Source organism: Falco punctatus (genome assembly GCF_963210335.1).
Source record: "Falco punctatus genome assembly, chromosome: 5".
In the NCBI taxonomy this organism is placed as follows: Eukaryota; Metazoa; Chordata; class Aves; order Falconiformes; family Falconidae; genus Falco; species Falco punctatus.
Genome location: NC_137584.1, coordinates 43704478 through 43725199, shown reverse-complemented (window position 1 = coordinate 43725199; position 20722 = coordinate 43704478). Strand labels below are relative to the sequence as shown.

Below are 20722 nucleotides of genomic sequence, written 5' to 3'. Positions count from 1 at the left end.
TCTTTTTTTTCCCGAGATTTTAAAATATTAAATAATTACTTTGTTATTTTCTTTAGTATCAATATTCCATGAAAGTAGGAAAGTTGCCTACAAAGTTTGCTTTTCTTGCCTTTATACTGTTTACAGCAGTTTTATTTTTTGCTAACCTATTGAGATTCTATCTATTGCCGTGATATTCAGTGCCTTAAGTAAGTAAGTAATTGTTAAAACCTTTGGGTGACCTTTGCATAGTGCAGTTTTCACCATTTCCCCCTCCACGGCAGAGTATCTTCAGCCATCATTTGGAATTGAAGTTGATAGTTTCAGAAATGGATTCTTGTGACTGGTCATGCAATACTTTATTTAACTTCTGATTGTAACTACTTTGTAGACACAGAAAATATTTTCCCAGGGTTCAGAGTTGACTTGGAATCTGAATCAGCCTGGGACTGACTATATACAATTTAGCATTGTATGTTTGTGTCATGTTGATTTTTAGTATGGTTTATAGTAGATGCAAAACATTGCCTGGAAGTATTATAACACAAACATTTAATTTCCTGCTCTGAGTTCAGGTATCTTAAAACAATTTGAACCTAAGTGCAACTTATTTTTTAGGTTTGGCGCTTCAGTACAGCCTTCTGTACTGTGAATGAGTGGAAGTTTGCTGACATCGTAAGCATGGCTGACCACTTGAAGAAATGTAGCTATAATGCTGTAGAGAGAAGAGAGGAGGCTGTTCCGCTGCCATGTATGTGTGTAACACGAGAACTCACTAAAGAAGGACGTTCACTGCGCTCTGTTTTGAAACCAGTACTTTAAATATTGCAACCACTCCAATTGCACATACACTCAAGCACCTGATATAACCTCGGTAATATTGTGACACTTTATTAATGTACTAAAGATACTTTCTAGCTAAATCTACTCTGTCACTGTGTATATAAGGTTTGAAGTGACATTTATTTTTTATAATACTGTTTAGCTGGAAAGTAATGAAAGTTGCCTTAATGTTTGAAAAATTCGGAACTTGCTGGACAGGGTAGTTTTATCTAACTTATATAATTTAAGAACAAAATGCTAAGGTGTGTTTTCTGATTCACTGGTGCCCATGTTGCTGTTGACTGATAATGTTTCAAAAATGGCCTCTAAATGGTGTGCATGTTTAGATAGGAAACACTGAATTGTAGTGAGAGAAAATCCTGACCAAATATACTTTCTGTATTTGGTCTATTTTTTTTAAGAAATTACAATCCAAATATTTGAAAGATAAGGAAAAATTCAAAACTTTATAGTAGATGTCTCAAATGCAGCTTTTAAGCACATCTTTTCTCATGAAATCATTGTTCTAGTGCTCTTCCTAGTTAACAGGTGATCTAGGATCAGGTTTTTTAAAAAAAATTTTTTTAGGAATGATCTAAGCGAACTCAGATTTACAGCAGCTTAATTTTTAGTATAACTTTCTTTTGACATGTCAACAATGATTATTTTTCTTCTGAACTATTAACAGTTATTTCACTTTTGGGAGCAAAACTTTTGGAACTGAAAACATGGAATACTAGTTTTTACTCTTGCACCTACAACGACATCGATATAAAATGTTTAAAATGTTTTTCCTTGTCCTGCAGTTGGCTGAGGGTTAAGTTGCTTGAGCAGTCAGAAATTGAAAGTATGTGATGGACAGTTACGGATTTATAATGCAGCTAATGAAAGGGCTTTACTTGTTCTATGGTATTGTGAGATGTATTGTCTCATTTTCTGTTAATTTGTCTATAAAATGCTGCTTTTTTGAGGAGCATTTTAAATTACTGGTATGTATAGCAAATGTATCATCTTCATAAGATGAGACATGATTTGTTAATTGCATAAGGCATATCAGAAACATACGTTCAACCACATCTGTTAAATAAACAACTCCAATTTGCTTCCAGTCTTCCATAATAAAAGCTCTTACAAAGCATTTGTGAACAGAGAATCCATGCTATGAAAAATGGCCTGGTATAGCAAAACTGTAATAACTTGAACCGACTTTCCAACTTGTTTGTATTAATGTTGGTGTCTCTAGCCTGTTGCACGTAGCAACTGTGCCACAAAGCTAAAACAGAAACAGACCAGATCTTGGAACAAAGAAATACAGTACGTATTTCCATTATAGGAAAAAAAAAAAGAGATTAGTAAGGAGGAGATGTTTACAAAAATGGCTAAATTTATTACTCTTAATTTCTGTACTGGACACTTGTTTATGGCTAGTCTGACTGCAGTGCACAGCTTCAGTATCTGTGCATTTTCCATTCTGGATCCAGTCCAGCTAAACATTTGCTGCCTTTTTCTATCCAAGTGCTACAGGTGCCCAGAAAAAAAATAAATCTAGTTCTTCAGTGCCATGAGTTGTAATTACAAGAGCTCGAATGGAAGTTCTGCCTGAATCTTCAAACCACATGTTCTCTTTCCACAAATTTTCTTTTTTTGTTTGGAGAGAGGAAAGAATTAAACCCTCTACAGAAGTTAGTAGTATTTGCGGTTGTTCTGAGGTGTTACCACAGTTATCTGGAAAGGAGAATCTAGATTCATGTACAAATCCGACTATACCTGGGTTTTAGGTAGGGGTTTTAAAGCTCCACCCCTGTTCTCTGAGTGTATTGAAATGCTCATTACCTACAAATTTTCAGTACAAGGTAGGAGACAGACTTTCATCAGTTCTTGTCTTCTAGCTCTAATGGCTCCTTGCTGCTGCTCTCCAGTGTTTAAATGTAGTTGTGTGACTGGAAGGACCCTGAACGTTAAAGAAGTTGATGCTTGCGTTTATGGCTAAACCTACTTTAAAACATCTGTCTTGGGTTACTGGTATTTTTTAGTCAGCAGTGTGGTGGGTTTGGTACTTGGCATTCTTTGTAGCTACCCAGAACCCTGGTAAGTGTGGTAGGCAGGCATGTGTTTCGGTCGCTTGGGAAAAGAGGGTGTTCAGTTAGAGGAACTGGTGTCGGTAGAATCTCGCATGTAGCACAGCGCAGATCTACATTTAAGGTATCGTCATTTTTTGATCTATTCATATGAACTTTTTAAGTACTCTGTGGGGTTCTTAAGAAATAACACTATTTCTCAGTACATGCACTTTTGTTTTCAAATGTAGATACAGGCTTTTTTGTTAAATTAGTTTATTTTTTATGAGAATCCAGAGCTATTAAAATACCATTGTTGTAAACAAAATCTCTGCCTTGTAAACTGCTCCAAATGCAGGAATACAATATAGTTAGGATAATTTTTTTTTTTTTTTACACTGCTATGCAGTTTGTAAAACATCTACGGTGTACAGTCAGTCTATCAAAATGTGGCTTGTTCACATTTGCCCTTGATTTTTAAAAATGTTATATCCCTTTGCTGGTACTTCTTTCCTTACAGCATATATAGACAGCTGTTCCAGTATTTCTTTTACTTGATACCACATTGCTACTTTGTTTAAAATATTATGTTTTCAATCATTATGCAATATTTTTTGCAATGTCTGTTGAAATCCTAATAAAACTTTTGGAGTTTCTCTTTTAGTATGATTGTACTTTTTTTAAAGCTTATCTCCAGCCTGCTGGTGTTCAAACATGGTGCTCAATGTCTGTCTATAGCGAGTACAGTAAGTACTCAGAAGAGCAAGTTACATAAAGAAATCTATTTACAAACATTTAAAATTGCATAGTTTGGAAGTGAGTAATATGTATTCACATTCACTTCAGCATGAGGATTGGTCATTCCTTTTTAGACTATATACCCATTTTTATTGCTTTGCTCTATCATGATAATGGAAAGATTATCTGATCAATATGATACACATGCTACCGGTTTGTGAAGAATGTTTTCAGCGTGTCATCTCATAAGTAAAGGTCTCTGTAGAAAGTTGTTTAAAATAGTGCAGGAGCAAAAATTTAGGGTGGTTTTTAGGTAATAGTTTTAGTTCAGACTGTTTGTGGAATGGCAAAACATAAACCAAAACCTTATTAAAATAGAATACTGCCCTGAAATTGACCTTTTGCCCTGCCATTTGCTAATATGAGTATGCTAATAGTCTTTACAAATAAAAATGTACCTATACTACAGAAATCTCATAATAAATTAATATAAACTGTGTCAAGTAACATGGTGTGGCTCATGGTTTAATTTCAGTTATTAAAAACTTGTGGCTGTTTTATTTTTTTAGACAGGCCACATTTTGTTTTTCTGTCTCCATAAATGGATGGTATTCTGCTGTGTAAAGAAATATTTTTTGTCTCACTTTGACTTTCTTGATGCTTAAAGTATGCTAAAGGATTTGCCTGTATGTTTGACTTACCTTTTCTGAGAATACTACTGCTAAAACTATCTTCATAGACTCTCACCTGCGGAATGTACTTTCCTAAAATGAGATTTACGTTCAGTGGAGAATTCAATGCTGTAATATCAGAAAGCCGATTTAAATTCAGTCAGAATGGCTGTTCAGGCATCTTTGCTCATCTTCAGATGAGCAAAATCTAGTGGTTGTTTACAGCACTGAGGAAAAAAGAGCATTCAGATAGTGTTTGTAAGAAAGTTATGGCCTATAAAGCAGAGTCAGTTTGACGAATGGGATTCTCATTGTGTGACTGTTGGGCATGTGAAGAATATTGTAGCAAGAATCCAAACTGGAGAGGAAAACTGAATGGAGAAGTAGGCTTAAAATAACAAAGACATGAAGGCCCAGCATACAGAGTCTTCTGAAGGACTGTGTGTGAGAGTGCTGGCAGCTTCTGATTTGTGCATGCTGCAGCTGAATTTTACTGATGATTTATTGGTCTTTCCATTATAGTGGGAGTTGCCCTGCTGCTGTTTAAGCTCTAATACACTTTAGTTATAAACTGTCTCCAAGTGCTGCCTGCATTCCTCAATCAAGTATTAATTAAATTGAATGCGGTCCTGTACTGAATGCAAGGTATGTATTCAGCATGGGTTCTACATGCTGGTGATGTCAGAGGCAATATTTGGTAAGAATAATAGAAAAACTAAGTCCTTCAGATACAGAGAATTCATCTGCTTCGTTTCCTTCTGTATTTGCCAGAAAAAGGGAACAAAAATGTGTTAGACAATGCAAGGAGCAAAATAAGACTTGATAGTATTCAGTATAGTTTGCCAATGGCCTGGTAGTTGACAAAACATTATTAATCATCGTTTGATGCTCTATGAAATGTGACAGCAGAAGTCCACACCTCTGCCATTTTGACAAACCGGGTTCTGTAACACATGCAGTAGTAGGTATGCAGGCTACTTTATAGCCTCAGGTAGTAGCAAAATGTATACAAAATAAGTTAGAATTTCACGAGGTAAGAATTCACATAAGGCTAAATTTGTAGAATCAATCAGAAAAATGAGTTCTACCCTGAGGATATTTTAGTGTTCTGGTGCTTAGTTTCATCCGTAACTGTGCAGACATTACTTATTTTAAATCGTATTATGAACTGCAGAAAAGTACTAGGGGAAGTTGCAATGACCTTACAAAATTTTTTCAGTTTGACAGAGTCATAATGTAGTATCAAACTGAGAATTTTGCAGTATAAAAACATGGAACACAAGAAATAGATTGTAATAGACATTTTTCATTTAAGATCTGCTTTTTTTCCCCCTAAGGTATGTTTTCAAGCATGTAACAAAAGAGCTATCTTCAAGCTTATTGGGATTTAATTGGAGAGAATTCTAGCAAGATGAAAGTTGCGTTGTGTTAGTATTTTGACATGAACTTCCCAGCAAATGGGTAGGTTGCAGAATAAACCTAAGCTGATTATGTGGCTGGTTAGCAAATGAATGGTCAACGACCTGGCATGAATATATGTTGAACTTTGTTCAGAAGTGTTAATGTTTGATCGTTACTTGTTGTGTAATCTGAATATTTTGTACTCTTTAGCATTGTAATTATATAGTTGTGTTCCACATGTAATTCTGGAGGCCTTTGCAGCAAATAGTAAATAATATTCTGCTTAATGAGATTTTAACCTTGGTTAAGATAAAATATGACTGTTCAGAACTGTGCAGCTGTTTATGAGCATCAGCTGTCTGGAGTTTCACATCATTATGTGTTTCAAGAGTAAGGGATGAGTGGATGCCCTGTTGCCTAAGCAAGGTGGCTTTACTTCTAAGCAAGAAGAGTTTTATATGGTATCTTACAGTGCACGTGGCTTTTGATATGTGGATGAGTAAGATGTTCTTGAGTTAGCAGTGCGGTAAGACTTAACTTCTCAACAGATGGCATTGCACACAACACAAAATGGCTTTTGTATTTTGTAATAAAACAGGTTCAGTCTAAATGACCTGTGACTTGGACTTCAGTTAACTGGAGTTGCAACTTGTAATCGTATTTTTCTGCTGATGGCATTTTGGATAAACACAGAAGCATTATGTTCAAGGTTAAAAACCAAAATAAACCAACCAGAAAAAAAAACAACCACAACCAAAAAAACCCACCCCAACAGCTAGAAAAGTTCTCAGTGATGGATTTCTGTCCTCTTTCTGTATATAAAGTGTTCATTAATGTTTGTTAGGACAGCCTGGCAAGTAAATAGAAAACTCAATTTCTGTATTTTGTTCAAATGAAATCTGCTGCATATAGATAACACAGTGCATCATTTTAATGAAAACCAAAACCAAATGCACTTAAAAAAAGCTGTGTGATTGGCAGTGTCACCTTTTTACTGTCTCGTTGATCTTCAAATGAAGCTTAAATGATATCCGAGTTTTATCATCCAGATGGTTTTTATTCTCTTTGACTAATTCAAGTATGTAAATAGGTGAAAAAAACCCTCAGGACTATTACAGGTTTTTAATGGCCTCAGACAGTTTGAAGTACAGGATTCTATCATTGATCTTTGTCATGACTGTAGGGGGTCTTTGGCAAGATTCTGGTGATTATTGTATACCTCAGATGCAATGGGATGATCTTTTCAACCCTATATTGAAGATCGGGGAGAAGGACAATTCTCACTATAGCTATATCCTCCATACCATCTTAAAGCTCTTCAGTTTTCTAGGAGTCACATTGAACCAAGAGTCTTATCTCATGTCAGTGCTTATCTATTTAATGTTTTGTACTTCATGTCTTTTTAATTTCAAGTACTGTGTGGGTTTCATAGGAAAAACTGCCTTTATACTTAGCAGGGAGTTTGACACAAAAAAGTGCCAGAACACTTAATTGTCTCTGTGCTTGAATGTTCACATTTCAAGGAATTTGGAACATGTGCCAGATGAGTATCACAAATTAATGTTAACCAATATAAAAATCATTATCTTTTCCATCTAAGGAAAAATATTTGGATTGTTACATTTGTTTTCTGATCACCTGATTAGGATATCTGAAGCAAGTCTCTTTTTTTCAAAGTGGTAGGGGGAGAGGCAAACTGCAACTAAAAAAATGGTTCTCATACTGGCTGAGGAAACAAAAACCTGCCTTATTTTTAAAACTTTCTGTAGTCCTGCTTCTTGATTTAAGCCATTAGAAGTTCTGTGGGTACTGTTCTTTACACTCATGTCCTTTGGAAAGTGAGTCATGGCAGGTGAACTCATGTTCAAAGAGTTAGGCATGCCAGTTCTCTTCCAAAAGAATTAAATGGAGGCAAAAGACTAGCAACTTTGTCTGGTTTGCTTAAGTTGAAAAGTTTCCCTTCAGTGTTAGGTATGGTACAGTCCCTGTGATTCTTGGTTACTGATATGGTCTGAGAACAGGAAGCTCTGCAAAGTTTAGTAAAAGTGCATTCTGTAGCCCTTTGCACACCAGTAAGGGCCATTCTGTGTTTTTGCAGTCATGTCATGTCACAGGAAGATTTACTCAAGGATTTAATGTACTGCTTCTGCTTGCAAACTGTTCATTAGCACCAGGTTAATGTTTCTTCATGAGACATCTTCTGAGCACGTGCCTCCTTCCGTGGAAGCTAATAGCCTTTTTGGTGGCTATGATTTCCACGGAATGGTGTTAGAAAAATCGGGCTTTATGGCAGATTCTGTTCATGCAGGGTACCTTCCCTCCCCCATGTTGCCCTCTGTGCGTACTTCAGTTTCTTCCCTGGGATCGTGTCTTGCTGCCACTGAGATCAGGAGATGCCTCTACCCGATTCACCCTGAGGTGTATGTATCCAGGACTGAGGCCCTCCTCCTTGAAGGGTGTAAAGCGTGCTTCATCTTGAACAGGACTGTACTGGGTTTATGTGGCAAGGGTTTGGTAGCAGGAGGTGAGGGGGGGAGGGGGAGACCTCTGTGAGAAGAGGCTAGGGGCTGCCCCATGCCAAAACACAGTTGGTTCTAGATGGCTCTGCGGTGGACCCGTTGCTGGCCAAAGCTTAAGACCATCTATGAAGCTGGTGGTGCCTTTGTGAAAACATATTTAAGAAAAGGTAAAAACCACTGTGCAGCAGCTGTGAGAGGAGTGACAAAAATGTGGGAGAAACAGCCCTGCAGACACCAGAGGGCAGTGAAGGAGAAGGAGGAGGTGCTGCAGGTGCTGGATCAGAGATTCCCCTGCGGCCTGTGGAGAAGACTACGGTGAGTCAGACTGTGCCTCTGCAGCCCGTGGATGCTCACACGGGAGCAGGTATTGGCTGCAGCCCACGGAGGACCCCATACCAGAGCAGGTGGAGGGACCTTGAGGGAAGCTGCAGCCTGTGTTGAGCCTCCACAGGCGCAGGCTCCTGGCAAGAGCTGTGGCCCATGGGAAGGAGCCCACACTGAAGCAGGCAGGACCTGTGATCCTATGGGGTAACCATGCCGGAGCAGTCCGTTCCTGAAGGACTGTACCCTGTGGAAAGGACCCACACTTTTGAACTGGTTTTGAACTGCAGCCCATGGGAGGGACTTACACGGGAGTAGCTTGTGAAGGACTATCCCATGGGAGGGATCCTGCTCTGGAGCAGGGGAAAAGTGCAAGGAGGAAGGAGAGGCAGGCAGGAGCTGTTATCGACTGATCACAAGATCACAACCCCCATTGTCCATCCCCCTGTGCAGTTTTGCAGGGGAAGGAGATAGAAGATTTGGGAGTGAAGTTGAGCCTGAGAAGAGAGGGGTAGGGGGAAACGTCTTCAGTTTTTGTCTTTGGTTCCCACCATCTTGCTCTATTTTTAGTTGGTATTAAATTTGATTTTCCCCAAGTCAGTTCTTTTTTGCCTGTGATGGTAACTGGTGAGTGATTTCCCTGTCCTTATCTCAACCCACAAGCTTTTCTATCTAATTTTCTCCCCATCCTGTTGAAGAAGGAGAGTGAAAGAGTGGCAGGGTGGGTGTCTGGCAGCCAGCCAAGATGAAACCCAAGGACAAAACCCATTAGAAAGCACTTCACCTCTTTTGTCTCTGTGGCAATTTGTTTCTCAGGTGTGGTTGTCTCCACTCAAAAGGAAAAATCTTACACATCTAGTAAAAGGCCTGTTCTTCAGTCACTGGAAGGCTACTGGAGATGTATCATCCCTATGCATGTTTGTACCATTTCCAGTGGGGGTTGGAACCTGGAAGAAACATGGAAGGGCTTGGGAGGCTGAGATACAAGGCTTTCTGAGTTGCTTTGCACCAGAATGAGATTCTGAGGTCCTGTGGCTCAGCAAGGTAGGTGGGCACCACCCCTGCTCCATGTGAGAAGGAACGGCCTGACCATGTCATGAAGGTCCTGGCTCAGACTGAAAAGTACTTGGATTAAAATTATTGAATGCATAGGTACTCATAGTATGAATTAGCACCAGCAGCACCACTCGAAAGATTTTTCTTCTTAATAGCCACTTTTCTTGTTTCCTCTTGCTCAAGTGGTTGAACAGTTTTGACTCACGGGTTTTGATCCAGAGTAAGGCGTTGAAGCCTTAATTAGATTTGTCATCGAGGACGCAGTGTTAATGATGGAGTAAAGTAGGTTGTGTGGTTTAATGATACTCGGCAATATCATTCAGTTGGAAAGCTATAATTCCCTTGTAAGGAAAAAAAAAAAGTATATTTTCCTTCTGCTTTAGAATGAAACACAAACTTTTTGGTATGGTTTATGTCAAGAAAGCAAGCAAGATGCAGATCCTCATTGTAACAGCTGAATGAAGGGCATTTGTTATGTGGAAGATTCAGGTTGTCTTGTCTCCAAATCAAGCAGAGAGGGGACTTTAAGTAATAAGGTGCTGTTTCTCACATCATAATCACTGTGAGAGCTGCTTCTGAGTTCTCCCTTGCTTTCATCTTTCTCTCTTCATAGAGTGAATTATGTTAAATTATTCCACTACATTGAATAGTCCCAGAGCAACACAGAAAACCCTGTATTAATTAGTTACCTTGTATATAGGTGTGTTAAACAAGGTTGGACAGAATATCCATAGAGAAAATAAAATGTCAGTAAGAAATCTTCAAAATAGATGGAGAATATGGGATAATTTATGCTTTGAAAATTGGTCAAGATAAATTGTGACTGGTCTCATTTTTGCTGTGACCACAGGTGGGCTCTCAGCAAAAGTGGGTTTGAGAAGCACTGCTCTAGAGAGAGCTGGAGCACAGCCTGCCTTTGGAATATTCTGTTTGAACTTTAAACCACTCTAATTGGACAGAAGCTGGATGAGCAACTTAGTGTTAATGATGGTAGTTACTGACAATAACATATGAAGTGGTTTAAGTATTCCTGGCAGTTGTGGTGACATAACAGAGCTTGGAAAAGTTAACAAGTGCTAACTGAAGCATGCTCTGCTACTTTGGATCTTGAGCATGTACCTGATGGTTACGCAAAGATCATGGGAGAATGTTTTTCTTCAAAGTCTGAGGCAGTATATTGAGTTAGAGTGACTACTTCCATCCATGGAGGTAAAATTTTAGAGTTGTGCTCAAGCTGCAACTAACCTGAGGAGAGACCAAAGAAAGCACTGGGAACATTACTAACTGCACATCTGGGGAGTCACCCATGGTGAGGGAGTTCCCTGCTCCCAGATGCATGTGACAACATAGCTTGTAATTGCAAGCTACTGCAGTGTAACAAGTTACCCATTAATCAGCTGAGACATCATGGTAGTGTTAGCAGATGTGTTACAGATTGCAGCTGGAGCAGATTGAGAGAACTAATTTACCACAACTCAGCTAATGACACATTACTCCACAAATAATTTGATGGAGGAATTGCCATGGGATATGCTAGGAGCCAAAATCTAGCCTGCACTGTTGGTGATCCTATCATTGCCAAATGCACTGTCCCAGCGGATTTACTGTCACTTGTTTCCCTCTGTGGCATTAGATACTAGTCTATTGATTTTTTTACATTAGCAGTAGAAGTAACGATATTTTTCAAAATGACGCCTATATGAGAGACCTTTAAAGTTGCTAGGCTTCAAGGGGATGTTCTCATAAACTCATCCATAATGCAACTTGGGTGAGGGAAAAAAAATCACTTTTTATTTATTGCTCTCTACAGATCATACAAATGTAATCACATTGAAATGAAATGAGATGTTAAAGCTATGACTGCAGTAATTCTGTGAAATTCATGTAGAGTTCATTTTATGCTTAGTTGGATCAATGTATCAAACATGTCTGTTTCTATTTCCTTGATTTATGTAGGTAGTGATGTTTGAACAAAGATGTGCTACAGCCAAACAAATATTAATAAATACAGAATAATAAGCGTAATACAAACCCACTCATTCTCTAGCAGAGTAACCAAACAGAACTGGTTTACTTAGGAAAGACTACCAGCAACTTGTTTATCTGACCTAGAGGCACTCGACTGAAAAGTGGTGCCGGCTGGATTTGTTATGTAAATAAAACTTTTTAACAGATTTTGTGGTATTTTTGGTTTCAGTAGAACAGTCTTAAGGTTTTTAGCTACAGGGATATATGTGCTGGACATAGTCATGTTCTGGGATATGATAACACTATTACTAAATTTACATAAAAGATGTGTTTGTGGGGAAATGAGTGGATTCAATTGACTTCCACACAATTTGCAGACTGTTCTAATCTAGGTCATACTGGTTGCTGCTTATGATATGTCTCAATTCTAAAACAAAGTACTAGTTCTCCAAGTCTGAAATAAGCCCCTTCTAGCTGATAATGTGCAATTCATCCATCACTCTAGTCAGCTGCCAAGTAACAATTCAGTAGCTTTCACTTTTGGATTTCTCTGGTTGATGACATGTCCCCAAATAAAAAGTTGTTATATTTGCAAGCATTTCTGAAAGGCAGAGAAGAATTGCAGTGTTCAAAAAAATTATATAATATCCAAATCAGTAGCTGAAGTTTAATTAATCCCTTTAAATGCTGGGCTGATTGTATGTGAACTGTAATGAAATCCACAGAGCTTTGCAAAAAGCATGCCTGAAAGCAGCAGCAGAAAAATGATTAGCCTCTCAAGTCTATGTAGTCCAAACAGTGAACGTTTTCCTTGCACTATTCCTTTTTTCTTAATTTCTGTTATTTTCCTTGCATTGTTCTAAAAATAATATCCCACTGACTGTCCACAATGAGGCTCCTAATTTGCAGTCCAACTAGCCTAAATATGTAGAAGAACATTATTTAGTAGTTTTATAAACTGCAATTTCATAAAGTCTCAAGTTGAAACTTGCAGCACTGTTAAATACCCAAATAGATGGCTTAAAAGCATAGAAAATGAAAGGTGTATTTCCAGAGGGACTTCATGCGTTGATAAAATCAATAGAGGGTACTGGTTTGTCTTATTTTAATTGTAATATTTAAATCTAATTGTAATAATTAAAGTCTCAGCTTTAGGCTTCCAAATTGGAATGCTTTTGCTAGAGTCCCTTTGAATCTACTAGTAAGTGAAGGCACTGACAGCATGTTTGTTTTTTTCTTTTTTTACACTTTTTAAAGATGAATAAAGAAACACCTGCCTTCTAAGATTTAGCGTCTAAAATGTCAGAGAGACTCATCTGGTAAGACAGATTGGTTTAACTTTCTCTACAAAGCCATGGAGACTAGAATGGTATGAATACTGATTTGTGCTCTCTCCTTAAAAATATTAAAAGGAAAAGCATTAGAAGATAATCTAATCTAGTTGTTCCAGCAGAATACACCACCTTGGCTCAGTTGCTTTGGCACGTAAACAATGGTGGGCTCAGATTCTGCAGTATTAAGTGTAAAAAAAAAAAAATTCTCATGCTTGTTCAGTATAGGATCTTTCTGGAATAAAATAATACTGAAGTTGTTCTCCTGCAGATGGTTGTTGTGTACGTGGATAGGTCTGCCGCTGCCATCTCCCCTGCAGTGCTTGCCTTGGAGCGTGCTGTAGCATGGGTTGTTCTACTGGTCACATGCAGCAGCAGGCTTGATTTTTTTTTAAAGGTATTGGCATTGGTAACTTTGCCAGACTGTTTACTTCCATCTTGTGGTAGGTACAGACAAACAAGTATCTGTAGTTAGCTAAGGGAACATGCAGATCAATATGCAAATATTAAATGTGCCTTTCGTGTGCATAATCATTTCTTAGAAATACAGTTGAAGAAAGCACTGTCAGTTATTTTAGCTTGTGTATTATTATATATTGATAGAATCTATGTAGAAGGAAATGGGTGTATAGCTGAAAAAAAGGTAATCGGAAAGCAAAGGTAAAATACGTGGTTTGTTACACTTGGAACACACAGGCGGTCCCTTGCTTGATATGCTGCTGTTCCTGGTGAGGAGCTGTGCAGCAGCACCGGTCACGTTCACTCAGTCAGGACCAATACACTCAGACGTTCAGATTACGGAAGCAATAGATTGAGTTATCACACCTAAATCTTTTCAAATTGCTGAAGTTTATTTTGTTTGCCATTTAATGCAGTCAGCATAGCGAATATTTATGCTATCAGTATCATTGATCACTAAGGCAAAATATTTTACTTTATTTGTATATTCATACTTACAGTAGAACTGAAAATACAGAGCTTCATTGTTGCTTTCAGTTAAGTAATCTGAAATGTGGATGTTTACAAAGGAAATCTGGTGACTGCTCATCAAGTGTTTCACTGTGCTGTCCCTGTCAATCCAGAGTGGCCATCACACCAGTCTAATAGCTCTATTCCCTTTCCCTTTTCCTCCTTAAAAATATTTTAACCATTGGGATAGCTGTAATCAGTAATAAATGAAAAATAATCATAAATGTGTGCAGTGTAAAGAACTGTTTTTTAAACAAGATTAAGATCTTGAGAACTAGGAACATGGTATTCTACTACATGTGTTAAAGAAATACTAGACGCTACAAAGAATGGTTGATTGGCAGGCAGAAGCTCAAAGAGGGCTTGAAGTTTGCAACATCAGTTCCAACAGTTTATATATAAATATATTTTTAAAACCTCCATTTCATTGTTTTATGGGTAGGAACCTGAAAAGGGAGAGATGAGATCAGGATTTATTCTACAAGTTTCCTAGACAAGGAAGAGGCTATCAAGCAAAACCTAATTCTGATAATTTAAGAAAGTAATTCCACTCTACCTGGAATTTGAGGTTGTGAGTGATATACTCAAGAATTACTCCCTTTTGGCTGAATTAGTGCCTGTTCCTAATCTATTAATCTAGTAACTTTTCTGTTTAGGTTTATCTCAGAATAGGAAAGGCTTTAAGGCTTTTGGCAACGATATTTTATATAGCACTAAGCCTTCCATAATGATCTTGGCTTGAGAATATTGTGCCTATGTAAGGGTGCAGATGACTTAATGTATAGAAGTAAACCAAGAAGGAATCTTTAAGTAGGACAATTAGATCTAGGTGCTATTTTTGAGTAAACTTAAAGCCACTCTGCAGGGAGAAGAATACAAAGATTCAGACAGCTTGTATAATTGAATTTTCATGCGGTAAGGAGCAAAAAGTAAGTACTGAAAAAGATGACGGCATTTGAGAACGGAAGTGTGCTCACAGCTGTTCAAGACAACATAATTTGTATGTGTAATACCAGTGTAACTCTACAAGGAGAGTGTTTGAAGTACATACAGTACTTCAAAGGTTATTGTAATGTTGTTCTTGAACGCAACTGATCTATTTTGGGGCTGATCTCCAAACTCTGTTATTCCTTCAAAACAGGTGAAGAACAAAACAAGAAGTGGTCAGATGGTGGCTTAAGCGCTGGGTACAGCTCTTGAGTAGCCAGCTGTGGCTTCCGTGTTGGGATTACCTTGAGGGACTGGCTGTGCTGATGGGAAGGCATATGTGGGAGGGAGAACTCAAGCTCAAGTGGAAACAGGTCACCATGGTACACAGCAACATACACACACCAAATTAAGTAGTAGGAGTTTCCTGTCTATGATCTAGTCTCCAAAGTATGTCATACACATCTTCTGGCTCTTGGCTGCAAGCTATTGCCATGGCCTGTGAAAGGTTGCTAGTTTTCAGGCTGCTTACATGCTCATCCTAGACTGCAATTCCTATTTGCAAGGGTTTCTTTGTGTCTGGATGAAAATAGTGTTTGTTCCTCAGCAAGGATTATTTGTGTGTCAGGTAAGTGAATTCAGTGAAGCTTGCCACATCAGCTGAAATGATGATTCTTCTTGAAAAGAGGAACAAGAAATGTACAGTTGAAAAATTGGTAAATACATGAAACCAAGAAGATGAAGAAGAAGCAGCAGTTTGTTGGATTGATACAGTGATACAGCAACATACTCATGCAAGGAAAGAAGATAACAGAGTGGATACTCTGTACGCTATTACACACTTGAACATTATGTCTACTTCTTCATTAGATGTGGCTGATGATAGACCTCTTTCTGTCTTTTGTGCATGGTGGGACTGTCAGGTGAGGAAGCGGGGTAGTTTCTGGATTTTTTTTTTCTTTCTGCTGCCACTTTACCTAGACCTTAAAGATAATTTGTTGATCTAAAGATAACTTCTGGATATTTTTTTTAATCCAATTTCAGTGTAAGAAAATATATTTGTATACTTAATAATCATCTCTGTACATTTCATCCTCTGTTCCCCCTTTTGTTATATGGGTCACAGCTTGAGGGATAGCATCCCTCAGTTTATGTTTGCTTTCTTTTTTAAACAAAGCCATTCAATTATTATACAATTAAATGGTTCTATTTCTGATTTCCTTAAAAATCTAGTGAGAAGACTTTTCTGCAAGGCTTCCATTTTTTTAATGCTGTACATTAAGTTCCAGTCAGTTTTGGAGCTAGAAATGTATTGCTTAAGAGCACATTGAGAAGAAACTGTTCTTCTTTTACCTTTCCCATGGTTGCTTTGCAAACAAACAAGTGCATTCTCTCACCTTTTAGACAACAGCAATTGGATTTTTATTGTTCCTGAATTCAAGATCAATAATTTATTAATTTATATTCTGAAGACAGCAAATTATGAGTAACTTACAATACTTAAGTGATGCTGTGATCTTAAAAGACTGTGCCAAATGTTCTGCCCTCTAACACTGTGTGTGACTTTCTGAAATACTGTTGGTCATACGTGAAGCACCTGCAAGAAGAAAGTCTGCATAATGAACATGAAACAGTAACTTTTTCTTAAAAAGGACACAGGAGTATAACGTACAGGAACTTTCTATCAACCGGTAATTTGCTGGGCATCCTAAGAACACTGGAACCATGCTGCTACAGATGGTGCGTTAGACTGGAGCACAGTTACTAGGTTCTGTGTGCATCTGCTTTTGAAAGTGGAAGGATTATGTAAGTCTGCACAAAAAAAGGCACCTTCTTCTACTTAAAAAATTAATCTGTCATACTGCAATACTGCACATCAATTTTGGGTCAGATTGCACTTTCCTAAATAATGGAATAGAAGTTTTGGTATTCCATAAAATCAAGTGTTTGGTTTTACACTGTGCCTTGTTTCAAAAGGGCTGAAGCACTTTTTCTTTGTTGTTTTTCTTTTTTCCCCCTCCAAGGTAGGTATTTTAATGAGAAACTTGATGTACCATGGTGGTAAAAGGCTGGTTTCAAACAATGTACCTTATAATGAGTTGACATTTTAACAATTTACTGTTACATACTGTTTTTCACTCAAGAAGCTCAAGGCACTTTGCAATCATCATATCTTTACTCTCCTACAGGAGTTTACACAAGCCCTCCCAGTAAATCCTTGGCCTCTCTTCTGTCCCTTTGTGCCAGGCTGAACAGGCATTACTGTTAGGGCTCCCAGAACGCTGGGTTTGTTTAGGGACACATTACCCTGGTGCAGATGCTTCACAGATCTGTGAGGCTGGCCTGGAGCGTCCCTTCAACAGCTGTGTCGGTCACTTTGAAACAGGACAGGAGCCATGTGCTGGGCTTGTCTGTGATCTTTGTTGATCTCTGGGCAGTGATGAGGCTGATACAGCATAGTGAAAGGGCCCTCTGCTGAAATATGCTGGGACTTTCTCCAGCTCCCACAACATTTGAGGCTGGGAAGGATGGGAGATGGCTTTATTGGATTTTGAAAAAAACAAACCTACCAGAACAGTTATTCCTGTGTGCGTTCACGTAATGTTTACTGCAAAGTTACTGCGTATTTATGCTGCCTAGTTACTTCTGAAAACAATTTTATATATATATATATATATATATTATTTTTTTTTAAGGAAATATGCTCCACAAAACCCCATGCAAAAGTGAAAATAATCTCCTGTAGTTTCCTCCCTATTACTACAATAAAAATTTCCAACACAATTCCTAAAATGGTCAGGCATGCCAGAACTTCTGTAGCTTAGTCTGCATAAAAGGCTGTTACTAGCACTAAGCAGTTAAAACAGTTCATGCAGTTATCACTGCTTTGACACAGCACCTAAACCTAAAAAATAGGAATAACAGTGCTGATCTGGTTACAGGTTCTTGAATTGCTTAGTCTTCTTTCAGTCTTCAGACTATAAAGGTAAAAATCTCAGCTTTTCTTTTCTTGGCTGATGTACTGTCAAATTAGAACAAACAGTGAAAGCGTTAGTTCATACTTCTATTGGAATTATCACAAGAAGGACAATGATACTTCAGTATAAAGCACTGATTAGATTATTAATCAACACTCACTTAGAAGAGTGGTCTTAAATTATTTGTATTAACTAGTTATTTCTATATTTAGTTCAATCTCTTTGACGAAACATAGACTAAGTTTTTCAGCAATGAACTTTTTACCTAAATCACTAATGCATGTAAATCAGCTTACCACATAATACATTTTCCCCTTTACATGCAAGACTATACAGTGTGCTGCCTTTCTCTTTTCTGTAATTAGCAAAACATTTGGAAATTGCAGTAACACTTTCTCCATATCTTTAAAAGAGAGAAAATTACCTAAAAAGGGAAGAAAGGCTCGTCTAGGAGGCACACAGCCGATCTAAACATCACCCACAATGTGCAGTCAGGAACACCCCCACTCCCCCTCCCTTCTCCAAGCAGATCCTCTCAGTATTTGTGTTTTGGTTTTGTTTTTCAAACTCTGTCTTCACTACAGATTTCCCTACTTGGAAATATTACTGAGATCGCTGTACAGCAACAACAGATAAAGCTGTGCCAAGCAGCAAAGCGGCCCATGCCGTAAAAGTTTGTAATCAGTAAAGAACACGTACACTACACAGGCTACGCCAACATGGAAGTTCATCTGTCATTTTAGTTCAGATAACTCTGTGCTATTTCTATACCTAGTAGACACTTTTCAAATATGAAAATTGTGAAGAAAAATACAACTTTCCTCTTGGAAAGCTGAATTTTGGACTGCTGCATACTGTCAAACTTCTTAATTAGTGTCTTTATTACAATTTCAGCCAGTAATACTTTGTCCAATTTTCCTGAATGTAACAAATAGCTCAAAATTGAGTTCACAAAAATACCAGAACAATTTTATGCCAGGAAAAGACAGTATAAGAAATTAGAGGGACTTCTGTAGGATAAGAAAACAACAAATGTATCTTTCCTGACTGGGTAATCATCCACAGCAATGGGATTTGTATAAACACTGAATCTCAACATTAGTATTTCAGTAAGGCCCTATGTGGAAAGTTAGATTTACAATTCTGCAAAAGTTAGCACACAGCAACAGAAAATGCCTTTTAATGTTTTACATGTACATAAATATAATCACAGCTCCAATTTTTGGACATTCAAACTTTTCCTTAGAACCCTTTTAGCTACAACAGTTAGGCAGGAACAGATGACTTAACTATTAATGGTAAGTTGGTACAAAGCCTCAGTGATTTGTCCCATGGAATCATCAACACCTGCACAAATTTTGAATAAACCACACATCAAGGCTAATTAGCTGGAAATTACATAAGGCTAGACCTACCAAGCACAAATTGGAAGAAATCCCACAAAGCAATTGATTCTTACAGAGATCGCAATACTAAAGCTATGGAAAAATAATCTTTATTGTACAGTTCTTTCCATTTAGTCAGTTACAAACACAGTATTGCCAAACACCTGGGATGGTAACAGTGACAATAAATTGAAGGCTTAAAAATAAATTGGGCACTAAGCATCACTATGTTGCTAATTTACTGTTAGATTTTAGGTAAGTCAAGGCTTCCGCTTAGATGCTGTAGGGTAAGTATATATTGCTAGATGCTAAACAGCTGTTAAGAACACAAAAGCACAGCGTTTATTATTACAAATCAGACAGGCCACCAAGACAGTAGTTTGTTCCCACAGGTATGCACAGTTAACAATAGTTTCTGAGACAGGTAAAAGCGATTTGATTATTAGGGTTTCGGCCCCCTTATGTCAAAGCATTTTGATGGGACCTGTAAGGCTTGCCAAGCTGGAATGAGGACTTGATATAGGAAAAAAAAGGAAATGGTCATGCTTAATTTTGTGGCTGTAAAACAAGACTGGATTATAGAGAAGTTTTTTAGCTTTGAGAATAGCATTGAGGACTGCAGGGGAAGAGCGCCGGCCAGGCAGTACTAGGATAAGAGGTCATTCTGGCAAAGGAAACTAGTTTATTAATAATTCCTTAGGAGGCTTGGGATGACACTTAAAATAAAATTCAGGGTTATGTCAATGGACCCACAGTGGAAGTTCTTCAACAACTTCTGCAATCCCAAACACTAACAATGAACGTAACATCTCCCCTGCCCTCTCTTCCCCCACCTTTACTCTAGCTGAATTTCCAGTTTAGGAGATGACAAATCCATAGACCATGCAAATCCAGCAATGGAAAACCCACACATTTGCCTTTGCTTCTGGGCTTAAACCCAAACCTTACGGTACCTATATAGGTCACCTACCTTGGATAATGCATTTTATCCTGTCTGCAGCCCTACTCAGTCCACAATTTCACCAATAAAAATTGCTCTTCTATTCCCACTTCCCCCAGCCATGAGTCTTCTGAGTCCCAATTCAATCTCCAGTTCTAGTTTTTATCCCAGTCTTGTAGGATCCAACAATAAATCCAGTTTTTCAGCCTTTCTTGTTTGATCTCTCAACTCTAACGCTAATTGGAACTAGGTTTTTTAGGAATCAGCAGGAAGCCAAGCTTGTCACTTTCTGTCATCTTTAAACTTTAATCTAAGTTTAATCTAACACCCGATATTGATGTCTGTCAAAATGGATTAAGGCGGAACCTGGATGGACTGAATTATTTTTAAAGCTAGTATTTGGCACATCAGGGTCGAAAGAACCATTTTTTTATTGTTCCACGTGGCTTACAGGTCTCAGATGAGGACTGAGTACTTATAGGCCCAAAGAAGTTACGGTTTGTCTAAAGGTACACTGAGCCTTAGACAACAGCCAGGAACTAAACCTTCAATCAGATTTATCGGTGGATCCTGCAGTTTCTTAGCCCAGACTGTGACTGGAATGAACAGAAGCATATGGTTTTATGTAGACATAGTATGCTGGGGTGCTTTTAGGGCTAC

The 20722-nt window shown here is 38.1% G+C and overlaps 1 protein-coding gene and 1 long non-coding RNA gene across 4 annotated transcripts in view; one reads left to right on the top strand and one right to left on the bottom strand.

Annotated features, from left to right (window-relative positions):
• FBXO30 (F-box protein 30) overlaps positions 1–3521 on the top strand; it is a 17271-nt gene extending 13750 nt beyond the window's left edge. For all 3 annotated transcript variants that reach the window (XM_080390600.1, XM_080390602.1, XM_080390601.1), the window contains exon 3: positions 598–3521. In XM_080390600.1, coding sequence (XP_080246726.1) covers positions 598–801 — 204 coding nt within the window. In that variant the 3' untranslated portion in view covers positions 802–3521. The remainder of the gene's footprint in view (positions 1–597) is intronic.
• LOC308065086 lies at positions 1153–20722 on the bottom strand. The gene is made up of 2 exons (XR_013928656.1): positions 20583–20722; positions 1153–19838 (listed from the first exon to the last, which is right to left on the bottom strand). It is a non-coding gene; the product is annotated as an uncharacterized lncRNA (long non-coding RNA).